General features: G+C 67.1%; 1 protein-coding gene across 1 annotated transcript; it reads right to left on the bottom strand.

The window, feature by feature from the left end:
- Positions 1 to 36: 36 nt before the first annotated feature.
- Positions 37 to 19,272, bottom strand: MARK2 (microtubule affinity regulating kinase 2). The gene is given in 19 exon segments (XM_062019720.1): positions 37 to 479; positions 1,474 to 1,518; positions 1,780 to 1,806; positions 3,038 to 3,298; positions 4,720 to 4,817; positions 5,501 to 5,629; positions 5,632 to 5,702; positions 6,460 to 6,586; positions 7,849 to 7,961; positions 8,046 to 8,145; positions 9,048 to 9,167; positions 9,927 to 10,163; positions 10,675 to 10,731; positions 10,890 to 10,961; positions 11,069 to 11,133; positions 11,249 to 11,297; positions 11,429 to 11,482; positions 12,888 to 13,037; positions 18,868 to 19,272. Coding segments are annotated over 19 exon segments (2,187 nt in total). The 5' UTR covers positions 18,925 to 19,272; the 3' UTR covers positions 37 to 124.
- Between the last annotated feature and the right edge of the window lie 868 nt (positions 19,273 to 20,140).

Genomic DNA, 20,140 nt, shown 5'->3' with positions numbered 1-20,140 from the left:
CTCACCCTGGCGCCACCCCCACACCCCACCCAGCTCCTCCCCAGCCCCCGGGGACCCCAGAGGCCGAGCTGGGGCGGGCTGGGGAGGCGCCGGCGGCAGCAGGGGGCGCCCCAGCGGCGTTGGCTCAGAGCTTGAGCTCGTTGGCCACTTTGGAGGCGATGTTCTTGAAGGCCATGGAGGTGCCGGCGATGCGCTTGAAGCGGACGCCGTTGAGGGACAGGCGCGGCAGTTTGCAAACCTCCATCTCCCACTGCACGAAGGAGTCGTGGCCGGGGGCGCCGTGGGCGCAGAGCAGCACGAAGCGCTCCTGGGGCTCGCAGCGGCAGCTGTTGGCGTCCAGGACCTTGCGGATCTCTCGCAGCATCTCGCCGGGCTCCAGGGAACTCGTCGTCTTCATGCTCCAGGTGAAGCGCAGCGAGCGCGGCTTGGCCTCGCGCCCGCACGGCTCCCGCGCCTCCTTGTCCCCCGGCACGGCGGCTCTGAGCGACACGGGCAGGGGACAGGTCAGGAGGGGCGTGGGAGAGGGGTGGGGGTGGCACAAGGGACCGGGGGTGGCAGCAGGAGCAGTGTGGTGGCCTTGGAGGGTGTGGGAAGCTCAGGGGTGGCACCAGGAGCAGGAGGGAGGTCCTGGGTGGCACCAGGAGCAGTGTGGTGGCCATGGAGGGTGTGGGATGCTCAGGGGTGGCACCAGGAGCAGGAGGGAGGTCCTGGGTGGCACCAGGAGCAGTGTGATGGCCTTGGAGGGTGTGGGAAGCTCAGGGGTGGCACCAGGAGCAGGAGGGAGGTCCTGGGTGGCACCAGGAGCAGTGTGGTGGCCATGGAGGGTGTGGGATGCTCAGGGGTGGCACCAGGAGCAGGAGGGAGGTCCTGGGTGGCACCAGGAGCAGTGTGGTGGCCATGGAGGGTGTGGGATGCTCAGGGGTGGCACCAGGAGCAGGAGGGAGGTCCTGGGTGGCACCAGGAGCAGTGTGATGGCCTTGGAGGGTGTGGGAAGCTCAGGGGTGGCACCAGGAGCAGGAGGGAGGTCCTGGGTGGCACCAGGAGCAGTGTGATGGCCTTGGAGGGTGTGGGAAGCTCTGGGGTGGCACCAGGAGCAGGAGGGAGGTCCTGGGTGGCACCAGGAGCAGTGTGATGGCCTTGGAGGGTGTGGGAAGCTCAGGGGTGGCACCAGGAGCAGGAGGGAGGTCCTGGGTGGCACCAGGAGCAGTGTGGTGGCCATGGAGGGTGTGGGAAGCTCAGGGGTGGCACCAGGAGCAGGAGGGAGGTCCTGGGTGGCACCAGGAGCAGTGTGGTGGCCTTGGGAGGGTGTGGGAAGCTCAGGGGTGGCACCAGGAGCAGGAGGAAGCAGCGTGGTGGCTTTGGGTGGCACAGGGATGGCAGCAGGAGCAGGATGGAGGTGCCAGAGAGGTCACAGGGGCCAGGAGGGAGGTCTGGGGGTCCCTGGGGGGGTCCCTGGGGGGTCCCTGCACTCACCTGAGCGTCTCCACTCGCTCTTTGCTCTCGGGCTCGTGCGGGTTCCTCGAGAAAGAAGAAGGGGCAGCAGTGAGATGTGGGGGGAGGGGGGAGATGGGGGGTGGGAGGGGGCAGCCCCTCCCCCCACAGCCCCCAGCAGGGGAGGGGACACACAGACAGACAGAGACGGGGGAGGGGGGACACACGGACGGACGTGGGACGGCTGAGCTGGGGAGGGGGGGCATGCGGGGCCGTGCGGGGCTGGGGGGGCCTGGGGGGGTTTTGGGGGGCTGGGGGGGGTTTGGGGGGGTTTTTGGGGCATCCTACCTTCTGGCAAACCTGAAAGACAGATTTCTACAAAGACAAACAGAAGAGAAGGGCGACGTTGGGGGAGGGGTGAGGAGGGGGGAGGGGCTGGGACAGAGCCACCACCCCTCCCCCCACCTGCACCCCCCCCAACCTTCTGAGGGACCCCCCCAGGCCCAGACCCCTCCCCACCCCTCAAAACGGGGGCTGGGGGTGGGCTGAGGAGGGGTCCTCACCCTGCAATGTGGGATGGGGTGGGTTGAGGGGGGGGGTGGGGACATGGGGAGGGTCCCAGGGTGGGGGATACAGGAGGGAGATGGGGGGACACACAGAGGGGACAGAAGGGGTCACATTTGGGGGGGCACATTGGGGGGGGGACACATGGAGGAGCCCTGGGTTGGGGGGGGTGATGAGGGGACACCCCAAGGGGGAACACAGAGGGGTCACACAGTGAGGGGACAAAGGGATGAGGGGCCACAGTGAGGGGACACCAAGGAGACACAGCAAGGGGACACTGAGGAGCCCCCCAGAGATGAGGGAACCAGGAGACACAGTGAGGTGACATTGGGGAGCCCCTTGGAGATGGGGGGACAAGGGGGGACACTGGGGGGACACCAAGGGGACACTGGGGAGCCTCTCAGAGATGGGGGGACAAGGAAACACATGGAGGAGACACCGAGGGGACACTGAGGTGACACTGGGGAGCCCCTCAGAGACTGGGGGACAAGCAGACACAGTGAGGTGACACTGAGGAGCCCCTTGGAGATGGGGGGACAAGGGGGGACATCGAGGTGACATTGGGGAGCCCCTTGGAGATGGGGGGACAAGGGGACACACCAAGGGGACACCGAGATGACATTGGGGAGCCCCTCAGAGATGGGGAGACAAGCAAACACAGTGAGGTGACATTGGGGGGACACCAAGGGGACACTGAGGGGACACTGAGGAGCCCCTCAGAGATGGGGAGACAAGCAGACACAGCGAGGTGACATTGGGGGGACACCGAGGGGACACTGAGATAACACTGGGGAGCCCCTCAGAGATGAGGGAACAAGCAGACACAGCGAGGGGACGCTGGGGAGCCCCTGAGAGGTGGGGGGACAAGCAGACACACTGAGATGACATTGGGGAGCCCCTCAGAGGTGGGGGGACAAGCAGACACAGCGAGGGGCCACTGGGGAGCCCCTGAGAGATGGGGGGACAAGCAGACACAGCGAGGGGCCACTGAGATGACACTGGGGAGCCCCTGGGGGCCGCACACACCCGTCCCAGCGCTCACCTGCGCACGAACTTGGAGGTGAACTTGCTGAAGAGGCTGCCCGAGGGGCCGCGCCGGCCCTGGCTGGCGCCCGAGGGCGAGGCGGGGGGCGGCAGGGCGGGGGGCAGCCCGTAGGCCAGGGGGGGCCCCGGGGGCTGTGCCGGCCGCAGCTGCCCCGCGTGGAACGTGCTGCGCGTGGCCACCCCCCGCGGGAAGCTGCCGGGGCCCTGGCTCACGTTGTGCGCTGACGGCGACGCCGACGGCACGCGCCCAGGGGCGGCGCTGCGGGCAGCCGGGGGTTAACGGCAGCAGGGGACACCACGCACCCCCACGGGACCCCACAGGGACCCCTCACCCCACACACCCCCCCAGAGACCCCACAGGGACCGCTGCGGGCAACCAGGGGTTAACGGCGGTGGCCGGGACACCACGCACCCCCACGGGGACCACACACCCCACACACCCCCACACCCCCCTCACCCCACAGAGACCCCCACAGGGACCCCTCACACCACAGACCCCCATAGGGACCCCACAGAACCCCCACAGGGACCCCCACAGGGACCCCAGAGACACCCCTCACCCCACACACCCCCACAGGGACCCCTCACCCCACAGAGACCCCACAGACCCCCACAGGGACCCCCACAGGGACCCCTCACCCCACACACCCCCACACACCCCCCTCACCCCACAGAGACCCCCACAGGGACCCCTCACACCACAGACCCCCATAGGGACCCCACAGAACCTGACAGGGACCCCCACAGGGACCCCAGAGACACCCCTCACCCCACACACCCCCACAGGGACCCCTCACCCCACAGAGACCCCACAGACCCCCACAGGGACCCCCACAGACACCCCTCACCCCACACACCCCCACACACCCCCCTCACCCCACAGAGACCCCCACAGGGACCCCTCACACCACAGACCCCCATAGGGACCCCACAGAACCTGACAGGGACCCCCACAGGGACCCCAGAGACACCCCTCACCCCACACACCCCCACAGGGACCCCTCACCCCACAGAGACCCCACAGACCCCCACAGGGACCCCCACAGGGACCCCTCACCCCACACACCCCCACACACCCCCCTCACCCCACAGAGACCCCCACAGGGACCCCTCACACCACAGACCCCCATAGGGACCCCACAGAACCTGACAGGGACCCCCACAGGGACCCCAGAGACACCCCTCACCCCACACACCCCCACAGGGACCCCTCACCCCACAGAGACCCCACAGACCCCCACAGGGACCCCCACAGACACCCCTCACCCCACAGGGACCCACAGGGACCCCACAGACACCCCTCACCCCATAGACACCCCCACAGGGACACCCCTCACCCCACAGGGACCCCCAGAGGGACCCCTCACCCCACAGATCCCCACAGGGACACCCCCTCACCCCACAGAGCCCCCAGCACCCCATAGGGACCCCCCCAGGGACCCCTCTCACCCCCCAGGGAACCCCCTCACCCTGCAGAACCCCCCCTCAGCCCAGGGACTCCATCCTCACCCCACAGACCCCCCCCATCACCCCACAGCACCCTGAGGACCCCCTGTCACCCCTCATAGACCTGGAGACCCGTCAGCACCCCTCCCCAGCACCTCAGACGCCCCCTCACACCCCTGTGTGGTGGGGAGTGGGTTTCTGGGGGGCAGTGGGAGGGTTTTTGGGGGGCTGTACCTGTCCTTGCCGTTCTGCAGCGAGCCCTGGCCCAGGCTGGCGCGTTCCAGCAGCGGCGAGTTGCGGCTGCGCGCGGTGCCCGTGGACAGGACGCTGTTCTGTGGGGGGGGGGTGCAGAGGGGGTGCTGGGAGGGGGGCTGGAGACCCCCCAGGCACCCCAAAACACAAGGGGGGTGATGCAGGGGGCAGCAGGACACCCCTCCCCTTGAAAGACCCTCCCCTTCCATCTCCCACAGGACTCAAATGCTTCAGCCTCACCCCCAACCCCCCCCCCAGCACACCTCCACCCCAAAAGCAGGGGGCAGGTGTCTGCACCCCCACATGGGACCCCAAAATGGGTGCTACCCCCCCCTTCTACACTGAGACACCCACCCAGGGGTGCCCCCCACCCCAAACCCCTCCCTCCCACCCCCCCAAACCCACATACACCCCCCTGCCTTCACCCCTGGGTGCCCCCCACCTCAAACCTCTCACTCCCACCCCAAACCCCTCACTCCCACCCCCCTAAACCCACAGACACCCCCCTGCCCTCACCCCTGGGTGCCCCCCACTCCAAACCCCCCACTCCCACCCCTGCCCTCACCCCTGGGTGCCCCCCACCCCAAACTCCCCATTCCCACCCCAAACCCCCCATTCCCACCCCAAACCCCCTCACTCCCACCCCAAATCCCCCACTCCCACCCCCCCAAACCCACAGACACCCCCCTGCCCTCACCCCTGGGTGCCCCCCACCCCAACCCCCCTCCCTGCCCCCAGACACGGGTGCCCCCCCAGCACTGACCGTGGAGGGGGAGGGGGTGCCCTTGGCTCTGTCCAGGCTGGGCAGGGGGCTGGGGGGCACCTTGGCCGTGCTGCCAGCCCGACGCCCCCCCGTCCTCCTCCGCTGCCCCCCCGGGCCCTGGGCCCCCCCCCCCGCTTGTTCTCAGCGTTGGCTGCCTGAGTCTTCTTGGAGTAGGAGGCAGAGGTGGGGATGGAGAGACCAGCTGGGGGTACAGAGGGGGAGGGGGGTCATGGGAGGGGAGGGGGAGCACCCACAGAGACCCCCAACCCCTCCCTGGGGGGGATTAAGTGAAGGAGGGAGGAGTCTGCTCCCCCTCTGCTGCCCCACAGCAACATGTCCCCCCCCCCCACTTTGCTTCAGGCCCCTCCCCAAAGGCTGTGGGCACTCCTTGCCCCCACTCCAGGGGGTCTGGAGACCCCCAACTCTCAGCTCCCTCCCCCCAAAAGGCTCCTCCTTTCCCCCCCATCCAGGAATCACCCCCCCACTCCCCCCCAGACCTAGCGACCCCCCACCCACCATGTCCCACCCCCAAAGTCCTCAGGGACCCCCCACCATGACCTCAGACACCCAGGGACCCCCCACCCACCATGTCCCACCCCCCATGACTTCAGGGACCCTCCACCAAGACCCCAGGCATCCAGGGACCCCCCACCCACCATGTCCCACCCCCCACAGCCTCAAGCACCCAGGGACCCCTCCCCATGACCTCAGGCACCCAGGGACCCCCCCCCACCAAGATCTTAGGCACCCAGAGACCCCCCACCCACCATGTCCCACCCCCTATGACCTCAGACACCCAGAGACCCCCCACCCACCATGTCCCACCCCCCACGACCTCAGGGACCCAGGGACCCCCCCACCCACCACATCCCTCCCCCACAAGACATGTGGGTGCCCCCCTCCCCCCTGGCTTCAGGCCCCTGGGTGCCCCCCAGCCGAGGTTTTGGGGGGGGTCTCACCCTGGTCGCTGACGCGGCGTTTGGGGTTGGCCGACACACTGCGCTGCACTTTGTGTGCTGGGGAGGGGCCCGAGCTGTTGGCAACGTCCTGGGGGGGTCTGGGCTTCAGAGCCAGGCTGTCCTCCAGCTGGGGGGCACAGGGGGGTCACTGGGGGGCACAGGGACTGAGGGGGGCACAGGGGGGTCACTGGGAGGCACAGGGACTGAGGGGGGCACAGGGGGGTCACTGGGGGGCACAGGGAATGAGGGGGTACAGGGGGGTCACTGGGGGGCACAGGGAATGAGGGGGGTCCATGGGCTTCAGAGCCAGGTTGTCCTCCAGCTGGGGGGCACAGGGGGGTCACTGGGGGGCACAGGGACTGAGGGGGCACAGGGGGGTCACTGGGGGGCACAGGGGGCACAGGGGCTTCCCCCCCTGTGTGGGCAGAGTTGGGGGTGATGGGGGGAACATGGGGGGGACGAGGGTCACAGGGACACAAAGGTGACAGGATGGGGACAAGGGCCATGGGGGGGGTCACACAGGGGGGTGCCAGGGATGGGGGACACACAGTGGCACTGGGACCGGGAATGGCTTGGGGGGGCAAGGTCCCACCTCGTTGTGTCCCCCCCACATCGTGCCCATGTCCCCAGGACCCCTCATCTTGTCCCCTCTCTGTCCCCACCCCCTCCTCGTGCCTCCTGTGCCACCTCTCCATGACTCTCATGTCCCCCCATCCCCTCCTTGTCCCTGTGGCCCCCCCACCCCATGTCCCCTGTCCCTGTGTCCCCCAACTTCCTCACGTCCCCTCCTTGTCCCCTGTCCCTGTGACCCCTCATGTCCCACATCATGTCTCCTCCTTGTCCCTGTGTCCCCCTCATCCCCCTCCTCATGTCCCCTCCTTGTCCCCTGTCCCCATCTCCCTCCCCATGTCCCCTGTCCCTGTGCCCCCATCATGTCCCCTCCTTGTCCCCTGTCCCCATCCCCCTCCTCACGTCCCCTCCTTGTCCCCTGTCCCTGTGACCCCTCATGTCCCACATCATGTCTCCTCCTTGTCCCTGTGTCCCCCTCATCCCCCTCCTCATGTCCCCTCCTTGTCCCCTGTCCCCATCCCCCTCCTCATGTCCCCTCCTTGTCCCCTGTCCCTGTGCCCCCCTCATGTCCCCTCCTTGTCCCCTGTCCCCATCCCCCTCCTCATGTCCCCTCCTTGTCCCTGTGCCCCCATGTCCCCTCCTTGTCCCTGTGCCCCCCTCATCCCCCTCCCCATGTCCCCTGTCCCTGTGCCCCCATGTCCCTCCCCACATCCCCTCCTCATCCCCTCCAGCTCCTGCCTCTGTCCCCACACCCCTTGTCCCCTCCTCACCGCCTCCCCACTCCCCCAGTGCCCCCCAGTGTCCCCAGTGTCCCCCCACCTCCGAGCTCCTGTGGTCCAGCAGCAGGTACGTGGCCATCACCTCGTTGTACTTCTGCCCCACCAGCGACTCCTGGATCTCCTCCCTCGTGTACCCCATGGACACCATCAGCTCTGAGGTGGGGACACACACACACCTCAGGGGGGACCCTGGGGACCCCCCCAGCCTGTCCCTTTCCATTTTGGGGGGGCTCCTACCTGTCCTCCGGGGGTCCTTGTAGTCGGGCACAGGCTCCATGTAGGGCTTGAGCTCGTCGTCCTCGTGCCCCACGTTCATCCAGCGATCCTTCATGATTTGCTGGGGGGGACACACACACAAGTGACACCAAAAGGGGTTTGGGGGTCCCCAGGAGACTTCCTGGGGTCACCCCTGGAGTCCTGGGATATTTGGGAGGGGTGGGAGTGATGGGGGGGCTCAAGAGGGATCCTGGAGCTGGATGGGAAGCTCTAAGGAGCTGGAGGGGGGGTGGGGGTGGGTTGGGGGGTTCTGGGGGTGTCCAGGATCACATTGGGGGGGTTCTGGGGATGCCCAGGACCATGCTGGGGGGGTCTCAGGGGTCCTGATGGTGCCTGAGGGTGTGCCAGGACCATGCTGGGGGCTCCCAGGAGTCCTGATGGTGCCTGGAGGGGTTCCAGAGGTGCCCAGGACCATGCTGGGGGCGTCTCAAGGGGTCCTGATGGTGCCTGGAGGGGTCCCAGAGGTGCCCAGGACCATGCTGGGGGGTGGTGGTTGGGTTGGGGGGTTCTTAGGGGTGTTTAAAATCATGCTGGCGGGGTCCTGGGAGTGCCCAGGGGGGTCTCAGGGGTCCTGGGGGTGCCCAGGGGGGTCTCAGGGGGAGTCTCATGGATCCTGGGGGTGCCCAGGGGAGTCTCATGGATCCTGGGGGTGCCCAGGGGAGTCTCAGGGGTCCTGGGGGTGCCCAGGGGAGTCTCATGGATCCTGGGGGTGCCCAGGGGAGTCTCAGGGGTCCTGGGGGTGCCCAGGGGAGTCTCAGGGGTCCTGGGGGTGCCCAGGGGAGTCTCAGGGGTCCTGGGGGTGCCCAGAGGGGGTCACAGGACCGTGCTGGGGACATCCCAGGTCCTGGGACCGCACTGGGGGGGTCCAAAAGCAGGTGGCGGGTGCTGTCCAAGGTTCCCACCCCCCACATTTTGGGGAGGGATTCGTGTGGGGGTTGTCCCTCCATGGCCCCTCCCCCTCACCTCCAGGGTCCCCCTCTTGGTGGGGTTGAGGATGAGGAACTTCTTGAGCAGGTTCTCGCAGTCGGTCGACATGTAGAAGGGGATTCGGTACTTGCCCCTCAGCACCCGCTCCCGCAGCTCCTGCGCACAGCCAGCGGCGGCCTCAGCCCCACACACCCCAAAACCACCCCAAAAACACCCCAAACCCCCCACAACCACCCCCAAACCCCCCCAAAAAAACACCCCAAACCCCCCCAAAAAACACCCCAAACCCCTACAACCACCCCAAACACCCCCAAAACCAACCTAAACCCCCTACAACCACCCCAAACCCCCTCCCAGACACCCTAAGACCCCCTCAAACCCTTCCAAAAGCCCCTCAAACCCCCCTAAGACACCCCAAACCCCCTCCCAGACCCAAGACACCCCAAACCCCTCCTAAAGCCCCTCAAATCCCATCCCAGAGCCCCTAAGACCCCCCCCCAAACCCTTCCCAAAGCCCCTCAAAGCCCCTTAAGACACCCCAAAACCCCTCCCAGAGCCTTTAAGACCCCCAAATCCTTCCCAAAGCCCCTCAAACTCCCTCAAACCCTTCCCAAAGCCCCTCAAAGCCCCTTAAGACACCCCAAAATCCCTCCCAGAGCCTTTAAGACCCCCAAATCCTTCCCAAAGCCCCTCAAACCCCCTCCTAGACCCCCTAAGACCCTCTCAAACCCTTCCCAAAGCCCCTCAAACCCGCTTCCAGACCCCCTAAGACCCTCTCAAACCCTTCCCAAAGCCCCTCAAACCCCCTCCCAGACCCCTCAAACCCCTCCCAAAGCCCCTCAACCCCCCCTTATATTCCCCAAACCCCCCTGAAACCCCCTTCCCTCCCCCTCCAGCTCCCCCCCAGCCCCTCACCTTGAGGTTCTGCCCATCGAAGGGCAGGGAGCCGCTGACCAGGGTGTAGAGGATGACCCCCAGGCTCCACACATCCACCTCAGGCCCGTCGTACTTCTTGCCCTGGAAGAGCTCGGGGGCAGCATACGGGGGGGAGCCGCAGAACGTGTCCAGCTTGTTCCCAAACGTGAACTCGTTGCTGAAGCCAAAGTCGGCGATTTTGATGTTCATGTCGGCGTCCAGCAGCAGGTTCTCGGCCTGAGGGGCACCAGGAGCTTCAGGGGGGGAGGCTGGGGGGGGTACTGGTTAGCTCCCAGAGGGTCTAAAAGGGGTCTGGAGGCTGCCCTGGGGGTGCTAAGGGGGGTCCTGGGGAGGCTCAAGGGTGTTTGATCATCTCAAAGAGGGTCTCAGGGGGGACTGGGGGCTGCACTGGGGGTCCTGGTCAGATGCCAGAGGGTCTCAGAGGGGTCTGGGGGCTGTCCTGGGGGTCCTGGTCAGCTCTCAGAGGGTCTCAGAGGGGTCTGGGGGCTGCACTGGGGGTCCTGGTCAGCTCCCAGAGGGTCTAAGGGGGGTCTGGGGGAGGCTCAAGGGTGTCTGGGGGCTGTCCTGGGGGTCCTGGTGAGCTCCCAGAGGGTCTCAGAGGGGTCTGGGGGCTGCCCTGGGTGTCCTGACATGTCCCAGGGTGGGGGATCCCAAGGAGCTCACTGGGAGGGTGACCTGGGGAGCCCTTTGGGGTGCTGGGGGGGATTTTGGGGAGGGGTCTCCTCACCTTCAGGTCCCTGTGCACAATGAACTTCTGGTGGCAGTACTGCACGGCCGACACTATCTGCAGGACAGGGGGGTGTCAGGGGGGGCTCCCCACAACCCCAGCCCCCCTCCTGCAGTTGGGGGGTGTTCAGGGACATTCCCAACCCCTCTCCCCTTTCATTTTTGGGGAGGGGGATGTGTCAAACCCACCCCCCCCCCCCCCACTCCAGCCCTGACCTGGCGGAACTTGGCCCGAGCTTCCTTCTCCTTCATGCGGCCGTGGGCCACCAGGTAATCAAACACCTCACCTGGGGGGATGTGGGTGTTGGGGAGGGGGTCAGGGAGCTGAGGGGGGTGAGGAGAAGCCCCCTCCTCACCCCTCAGCGTGTCCCCTCCCCTCCCCTCCCCGCTCACCCCCCGCTGGCGTACTCCATCACCAGGTACAGCGTCTTCTCCGTCTCGATCACCTCAAACAGCTTCACTGCACACGTGGGGGAGGGGCTGGAGGTCATTGGGGAGGGGGCAGCACCCCCCTGAGACCCCCCCAAAGAGATAAAAGACCCCCCACTCCCATCCCCCCCCCCCCAGGCTCTCACCTATGTTGGGGTGGTTCAGGACCTTCATTATTCGCACTTCTCGGAAGAGCTGGAAGGGGGGAGGGGAGATGGTGCAACCCCCTCCCCGAAAAAGGGGGCTGGTGCCACCCCCCAGGGCCACGTGTGGACCCCCAGAAGGGTTGTGTGTCCCCTCCCAGCCCCCCAGGGAGCCCTCCCCACCTTCTGCAGGCTGGAGGAGTTGAGCTGGGTCTTGTCAATGATCTTCACGGCGACCTGGGGAGGGGGAGAGGGGTCAGGAGCCCACCCCAAGGGGCACCCACGGGGTCAGGGGCATCAAATCACCCCCACAGGGCACCCACGGGGTCAGGGGCAGGAGCCCACCCCAAGGGGCACCCATGGGGTCAGGGGCATCAAATCACCCCCACAAGCTCATCATCCCCACCCCAGGGTGGCACCTACAGTCCTTTGCCCACAAGCCCACCCCAGGGTGGCATCCACTTGCCCACCCAAGGGTGGCACTCACAAGCCCACCATCCCCACCCAAGGGTGGCACCCATGGGCTCCACCCATGGCCCCACAAGCCCATCCCATCCCCACAGCCCTCTGCCCACTTGCCCACCCCAGGGTGGCACCCACAGTCCTTTGCCCACTTGCCCACTCCAGGGTGGCACCCACTTGCCCACCCCCACCCCAGGATGGCACCCACAGCCCTCTGCCCACAAGCCCACCCATGGGCTGAGCCCCACAGCCCTTTGCCCACAAGCCCACCCCAGGCTGGCACCCACTTGCCCACCCCCACCCCAGGGTGGCACCCACAGCCCTCTGCCCACAAGCCCACCCCAGGCTGGCACCCACTTGCCCACTCCAGAGTGGCACCCACAGCCCTTTGCCCACTTGCCCACCCCAGGCTGGCACCCACAGCCCTTGGCCCACAAGCCCACCCATGGGTGGCGCCCACTTGCCCACCCTCACCCCATGCTGGCACCCACAGCCCTTTGCCCACAAGCCCACCCCAGGCTGGCGCCCACTTGCCCACCCCCACCCCAGGGTGGCACCCACAGCCCTCTGCCCACAAGCCCACCCCAGGCTGGCACCCACAGCCCTTGGCCCACAAGCCCACCCATGGGTGGCGCCCACTTGCCCACCCTCACCCCATGCTGGCACCCACAGCCCTTTGCCCACAAGCCCACCCCAGGCTGGCACCCACTTGCCCACTCCAGAGTGGCATCCACAGCCCTTTGCCCACTTGCCCACCCATAGGTGGCACCCACAGCCCTTTGCCCACTTGCCCACCCATAGGTGGCACCCACAGCCCTTTGCCCACTTGCCCACCCCAGGCTGGCACCCACAGCCCTTTGCCCACAAGCCCACCCCAGGGTGGCACCCACAGCCCTCTGCCCACCCCAAGGTGGCACCCACTTGCCCACCCTCACCCCAGGGTGGCACCCACAGCCCTCTGCCCACAAGCCCACCCCAAGTTGGCACCCACTTGCCCACATGCCCGCCCATGGGTGGCACCCACAGCCCTCTGCCCACCGCAGGGTGGCACCCACAGCCCTCTGCCCACCCCAGGCTGGCACCCACAGCCCTCTGCCCACCTATGGGTGGCACCCACAGCCCTTTGCCCACAAGCCCACCGCAGGGTGGCACCCCCAGCCCACCCTCACCCCCGTCCCACCTCCTTGCCGGTGAGCACGTGCCGTGCCAGCTTGACCTTGGCGAAGTTGCCCTTGCCGATGGTTTTGAGCAGCCGGTAGTTGCCGACGTGGGGCTGCTCCTCGGCGCCGGCGCCGCGGCCCCGCAGCATGCTGCCGCCCTTCCCCGCGGCCTGCAGGGGGGGCACACGTCAGCCAGCGCCCCCCTGCGCCCCAAATCCCGCCCCCGACCCCCCCCGGGGCTGGGGACAGCAGGGGGAGGCTCCGGGGAGGGGGCAAAGTCCGGCCGGGGCAGGGCGGCAGCCGGGAGCCGCCTCCGGGACCTGACGCAACAGGCGCGGTGTCGGGGTGGGGGGAGGGTTGGGGGGGGTTTGGGGGTGAAGGGGGGTGTTGGGGTGAAGGGGGGGGTCACCACACTACCCCCACCCACCACCCCACCCCCACCCACCACCCCAAACGTCCCAGGATGCAGCCCCCAGCCCCCTCCCCAAACCAGGGTGGGATTTCACCTCGAAGGGAGGAAACGCTCTGGGAGGGGAAGGGTTGGGGTGTGGGGGGAGTTTTGGGGTGGGAGGGGGAGAAGTTTGGGGGTGAAGGGGGGTGTTGGGGTGAAGGGGGGTCACCACACTACCCCCACCACCACCCCAAACGTCCCAGGATGCAGCCCCCAGCCCCCTCCCCAAACCAGGGTGGGATTTCACCTCAAAGGAAGGAAACAGGGGGGTGAGGGGAGTTTTGGGGTGAGAGGGGCAGTTTTGGGGTGAAGGGGGGTGTTGGGGTGAAGGGGGGACACCACACTACCCCCCCTCCATCATCTCAACCCCCCCTGGGATGCAGCCCCCACCCCCCTCCCCAAAACCCGGGTGGGATTTCACCTCAAAGGAAGGAAATGGGGGGGTGAGGGGAGTTTTGGGGTGAGAGGGGGAGTTTTGGGGTGAGAGGGGCAGTTTTGGGGTGAGAGGGGCAGTTTTGGGGTGAGAGGGGGACACCACACTACCCCCCCCCATCATCTCAACCCCCCCTGGGATGCAGCCCCCACCCCCCTCCCCAAAACCCGGGTGGGATTTCACCTCAAAGGGAGGATATATATTGGGGAGGGGGTCCCCAAATTCACTGACCCCAGCTGCCACCAACCCCCCCACACCGGGGGGGGGACACACGGGGGGTGTTGGGGTGTCCCCCCCCACTCTAAAGCCACTTTTTGGGGTCACTTTAGGGAGAGCACCAACAGTGTCACCTCCCCCTCCCCCACACCGGTGACAAGGGCAGCACCAGAGAGTTGAGACCCCCCCCCAAAAACACCCCCCTCCCCCAACACACCCCCCCAGCAGCGTTTTGGGGGGGTCACACCCTTGGGGTTCCCCCCCCCCCCCCCCCCCGTGGGAAGGAAACAGCCGCCGGAAGTGGTGGGGGAGGGGCTGGGTGAGGCCACAAGGGGGGGGGGGATGGTTTTTGGGGGGTGGGGGGGTTGGGAAAGGATTCCCCCCCCTCCCCCCCCCCCCTCGGGAGCTGTGCTGGGGAAAAGAGAAAGTGGAGGAAAAGGAGGAGTTTGTGCCAAAACGCTGCCGTGGCAACGGGGGGAGGGGGAAGCAGCTTCACCATCTGCTCCACATGCAGCTGGGGGGGGGGGATGGTGCTTGGGGACCCCCCAAATCACCCCCGGGGGGGCACAAACATCCCCCCAAACACACACACACACGGGGGGGGGGGGGGGGGGCCCAGGGCTCACTGGCAGCGCTTGTGGGCGAGTGGCTACTGAGCATCCCCTGGCACTGGCCACTTTGCACTGACCCCAGCCCTGCTGTGAAGTGATGGGGGGTCTGGATGGGGTGGGGGAGGCTGCTCAGAGGCCTCCCTGGGGCTACTAAGAGTGGCTGTTGGGCTACTGAGTTGGGTAAGAGATGTCTCAGCTCAAGCCTTGCTGCACAAGCTCTTTGGACATCATTTGCTCCCTGGACAAAGGTGGTGGCCAGGTTGGGGCTACCTGGTGGCCAGGTTGGGGCTAGCTGCAGGGGGAGCTGGTGGCCAGGCTGGGGCTAGCTGCAGGGGAGCTGGTGGCCAGGCTGGGGCTAGCTGCAGGGGGAGCTGGTGGCCAGGCTGTGGCTAGCTGCAGGGGAGCTGGTGGCCAGGCTGGGGCTAGCTGCAGGGGAGCTGGTGGCCAGGCTGGGGCTAGCTGCAGGGGGAGCTGGTGGCCAGGCTGTGGCTAGCTGCAGGGGAGCTGGTGGCCAGGCTGGGGCTAGCTGCAGGGGGAGCTGGTGGCCAGGCTGTGGCTAGCTGCAGGAGGAGCTGGTGGCCAGGCTGGGGCTAGCTGCAGGAGGAGCTGGTGGCCAGGCTGGGGCTAGCTGCAAGGGGGAGCTGGTGGCCAGGCTGTGGCTAGCTGCAGGGGGAGCTGGTGGCCAGGCTGGGGCTAGCTGCAGGAGGAGCTGGTGGCCAGGCTGGGGCTAGCTGCAAGGGGGAGCTGGTGGCCAGGCTGGGGCTAGCTGCAAGGGGAGCTGGTGGCCAGGCTGTGGCTAGCTGCAGGGGGAGCTGGTGGCCAGGCTGTGGGGAGCTGCAAGGGGAGCTGGTGGCCAGGCTGGGGCTAGCTGCAGGGGGAGCTGGTGGCCAGGCTGGGGCTAGCTGCAGGGGAGCTGGTGGCCAGGCTGGGGCTAGCTGCAAGGGGAGCTGGTGGCCAGGCTGGGGCTAGCTGCAGGGGAGCTGGTGGCCAGGCTGGGGCTAGCTGCAAGGGGAGCTGGTGGCCAGGCTGTGGCTAGCTGCAGGGGAGCTGCTGGCCAGGCTGGGGCTAGCTGCAGGGGAGCTGGTGGCCAGGCTGGGGCTAGCTGCAGGAGGAGCTGGTGGCCAGGCTGGGGCTAGCTGCAGGGGAGCTGCTGGCCAGGCTGGGGCTAGCTGCAGGGGAGCTGCTGGCCAGGCTGGGGCTAGCTGCAGGGGAGCTGCTGGCCAGGCTGGGGCTAGCTGCAGGAGGAGCTGGTGGCCAGGCTGGGGCTAGCTGCAAGGGGGAGCTGGTGGCCAGGCTGGGGCTAGCTGCAAGGGGAGCTGGTGGCCAGGCTGGGGCTAGCTGCAGGAGGAGCTGGTGGCCAGGCTGGGGCTAGCTGCAGGGGGAGCTGCTGGCCAGGCTGGGGCTAGCTGCAGGAGGAGCTGGTGGCCAGGCTGGGGCTAGCTGCAGGGGAGCTGGTGGCCAGGCTGGGGCTAGCTGCAAGGGGAGCTGGTGGCCAGGCTGGGGCTAGCTGCAGGAGGAGCTGGTGGCCAGGCTGGGGCTAGCTGCAGGGGGAGCTGCTGGCCAGGCTGTGGCTAGCTGCAGGAGGAGCTGGTGGCCAGGCTGTGGCTAGCTGCAAGGGGAGCTGGTGGCCAGGCTGGGGCTAGCTGCAAGGGGAGCTGGTGGCCAGGCTGGGGCTAGCTGCAGGGGGAGCTGGTGGCCAGGAAGCCGAGGCCAGGGCAGGGCCAGCAAAGGCCCGACCGGCTCAACCGGTTCTGGGGAGGCGGCAAAGGGCGGGAGGAGGAGGAGGGGAAGGAGGAAGGAGGGGGATGGGGCCTTGTGCTGCCTTTAGGGGACCCCTCTAGCCCTGGGAGTGACATCAGTAGCCCCTAGAGTGACATCAGTAGCCCTGGGAGTGACATCACTAGCCCCAGGAGTGACCTGAGCAGCTCTAAGGTGATGTCAGTAGCCCTGGGACTGATGTCAGTAGCCCTGGGACTGATGTCAGTGGCCCTGGAGGAGAACTCAGAAGCCCTAAAGCAACATCAGTAGCCCTGGGAGCCATCTCACTAGCCCCAGGGATGATGTCCCAGCCCTGGCAGTGACCTCAGCAGGCCTCAAGTGACTTCAGTAGCCCTGGGACTGATGTCACTGGCCCTGGAGAGGAACTCAGAAGCCCTAAAGCAATGTCACCAGCCCCAAGGTTGATACCACTGGGCTTGGGATGATATCACAGGGTCTAAGGTGAGGTCACTAGCCCCAGGAACAACGTCACTAGCCCAGAGGTGACACCACTAGCCCTGGGACTGATGTCACTAGCCCTGGGACTGATGTCACTAGCCCCAGGGATGACATCAGGTGGCCTCAGGCAATATCACTGGCCCCAGAGATAATGTCACTAGCCCAAGGGCCGATGTCACTAGCCCAAGGGGTGATGTCACTAGCCCAAGGGGGTCACCTTAAGCTCCTGGGCCAGAAGATGCCCCTGGGACCACCAGTGACCAGCAACAACCCCCTCCCCGCAGCCCCCTGATCCCCCCCCAGCCCAAATAACACCTAAACTGAGAGATTTTGGGGTTTCTGCCAAAAAAAAACACCCCCACATTTGCTCTGCCCCCCCCCCAGGGGAAGCCCCCACCCCACTCTGAACTGGAGGGGGGTGGGGAGGGGAGGGCTCAGCTCCACCTCCCCCTCCCCAAACCCTCCCCAGACCCTCCCCCCACGCTGCCCAGACCCTCCCCCCTTACGTAACGCCTCAAAAGCACCCAAAATAGGGAAAAAAAGCCAAGAAAAGCGACTCCAACGTGAGATGGGGGGGGAGGGGGGGCCCTGGGGATGTTATTTTGGGGGGGGGGGGTCTGCTGCCCCATTGCAGAAGGTGAAGAGCCCACCCCCACCCCAAACCAGGGGTCTCATGCAGTTGGGGGATGTCCAATCCCCCCCCCAGACAGCCCCCCAAAACAGGGCTGAGCTATCCATGGGGTGCCCCCCCCCAGCAAGACCCTCCCCCCCAAACATAACCCCCCCCAAATAGGGGAACCTCTATTCCAGCTGCTCCCCTCCTCCAAAAGAAGCCTCACACAAATTTGGGGGGGGGGGTGAGGAGGGGAGAGAGGAGACCCCCCCCCCCCCACACCCTCCTCATCCCAGGGGGTGGCTGGACCCCCATCATTTCAGAGGGGGAGGGGGCTACACCTTATAGACCCCCCCCAAAACCTCATCTCAATGCCCCCCCCACAGCGCTGCCACCCCCACAGCCCCCAGCAGGGAAGGGGGTGGGCTCACGCCCCCACACCCCTGACACAAGGGGGGGGACACACACACACGACACCCCAAACCATGCACAGCCCCCCCAGACAGAGACAGGACCCCCCCCAAAACCAGATCCCCCCACTCTCTGGGGTAGAGCAGGCAGGGGGACCCCAAACCCACCCCACACGGGGGGGCTGGGCTATGGGAGACCCCCCCCCATCCAGGTCCTTCATGGGGAGGGGAGATGGACCCCCCACCCCCCCCAGGACCCCCCCCCCCAGGACCCCCTGGCAAAGGGGCCAGGCCAAGGGACACGAGGTTTGTCCCCTCACAGACACTTTCTGTTCACACAACGGCCCAGCAGCCCCAAAATACAGCCCCAGAGCCCCCCAAACTCCCTCACAACAGCCTGGGTGCCCCCAGACCCCCTTTTACCGTCACAAACCGACCCCAGACCCCGTCTTCCCCTCACAACACAGCCCAGGTCCCCCTCAGACCCCCTTTACGACCCTCACAACACGGTCTGGGTGCACAGACCCCCTTTTCCCCTCACAGAATGACCACAGACCCCTTTTTCCTCCCTCACAAACAGGCCCTGGCCCCCGTTTTCCCCTCACAATCCCACCTCAGACCCCCTTTTCCCTCATAGAACGACCCCAGACCCCCCTTTTTTCCCCTCATAAACCTCCCTCAGACCCCTTTTCCCCTCACAATCCCCCCTCAGACCCCTTTTCCCCTCACAATCCCCCCTCAGACCCCTTTTTCCCCTCACAAACTGCCCCCAAACCCCCTTTTCCCCTCACAGAATGACCCCAGACCCCCTTTTCCCCTCACAGACCCCTTTTTCCCCTCACAATCCCCCCCCAGACCCCCTTTTCCCCTCACAGACCGCCCCCAGACCCCCTTTTCCCCTCACAGAACGACCCCCAGACCCCCTTTTCCCCTCACAGACCCCCTTTTCTCCCCTCACAGACCCCCTTTTCCCCTCACAATCCCCTCACAATCCCCCTTTTCCCCCCTCAGACCCCTTTTCCCCCCTCGCCGCCGCCCCCGGCCCTCACCTGCTCCGTCTCTCTCTCGTTAACGGTCGGCAAAGGGCTGCGACCGCTGCTCGACATGGCCGCGCGCCCCCCCCCCCGGCGACTATCGCGATAGGGGGGGGAAGCGGCAGCGGGCGGGGTGTGAGGGGAGAAGCGGGTTTGGGGGGGGAGAAGGAGGAAGCTCCGGACCGAGCTCACGGAGCGGGAGGGGGCCAAGCCAGCGGCATGGGGGGAGGGAGGGGAGGGAGGGGAGGGGGGGTCGGGTGAGGAGGAAGAGGGGGAGGAAGGGAAGGGGGGAGGGAAGAGGGGGAACGGGCGGCGATTCCCCCCCCGGCGCGGCCGCCTCACGCTCGCGCCGCCTCAGCGCCCAGCGGCTCCCAACATGGCGGCAGCCGCCGGCCCTCGGCCATTTCCGCCGCGGCGCCGGAAACACCCGACACGCCCCCCCGCGGCCCTTCGGCTCTTTCCGGAAACCTTCGTGTGTGTCCGTCTGACCCCCCCCCCCCCCCACCTTCGGTGTTTCCGGAACCGCTCGGCGGCCCTCCCACGTGACCCCGCCCACGGCTCCACCCGAACCCTCCTTCGGCCGCCTGACGGAAACAGCCGAGCGCTGACGGAAACACCCGAGCGCGGCGCCGGCTCCAGTACAAGGGGATGGGGATATTGGGGGGGGGGGGGGGGGGAACTGGGTCTTTTGGGGGTGGGGGTGGGGAAGCCACGCCCCCTCTGGACCAAATGGGCGGAGCCAGCGCGTGGATTTGGGGGAGGGACCCAAAGGAACCCGGGGTCGATGCTGGGGGGTCGTGCACAGGGGAAGGGGAGCACCCAGGGAGCACCCACTCCCCTCCTCCCGTCCTGGAGAACACCCCTCGCCCCCTTTTTATAGGGGAGGGGGGTGGGTTGAGACCGGACGGCAGCTCATTACCCCCCCTCCCCCCCCCCCAGCAGCCCCCGGGTTTGGGGGTGGGAGGGGAGGGGCTCGGAAAGGAGCGCGGCCCCTTTAAATTTACCCAGGAGCGCCTAAAGGAGCCCCAGGGGTCCCACGGCAGCATCCCCCACCCCGGCCGGCCCCTGCCCGGCCCCCTCCGCCGCCTCCTCGGGCCCCACCATGGACCCCCCCGAACCCCTGCCCCGACCCCAGCCCGTTCCCGCAGCCAGGTGAGCGCCGGCACGTGGGGGGACAGGGAGGGAAGGGGGGGTTTGGGGGTGAGACCCTTCTCCTGTGGAGACAGAGGGAGCTGGGGCTCCCCTTCCCACACGATGGGAGCGATGCTGGTGGTCCCTGCAAGTGCCC

This window comes from Colius striatus, unplaced genomic scaffold, assembly GCF_028858725.1.
Source record: "Colius striatus isolate bColStr4 unplaced genomic scaffold, bColStr4.1.hap1 scaffold_131, whole genome shotgun sequence".
Classification (NCBI taxonomy): domain Eukaryota; kingdom Metazoa; phylum Chordata; class Aves; order Coliiformes; family Coliidae; genus Colius; species Colius striatus.
The sequence above is the reverse complement of the archived record's forward strand: the minus strand, read 5'-3'. Positions and strand labels throughout refer to the sequence as shown.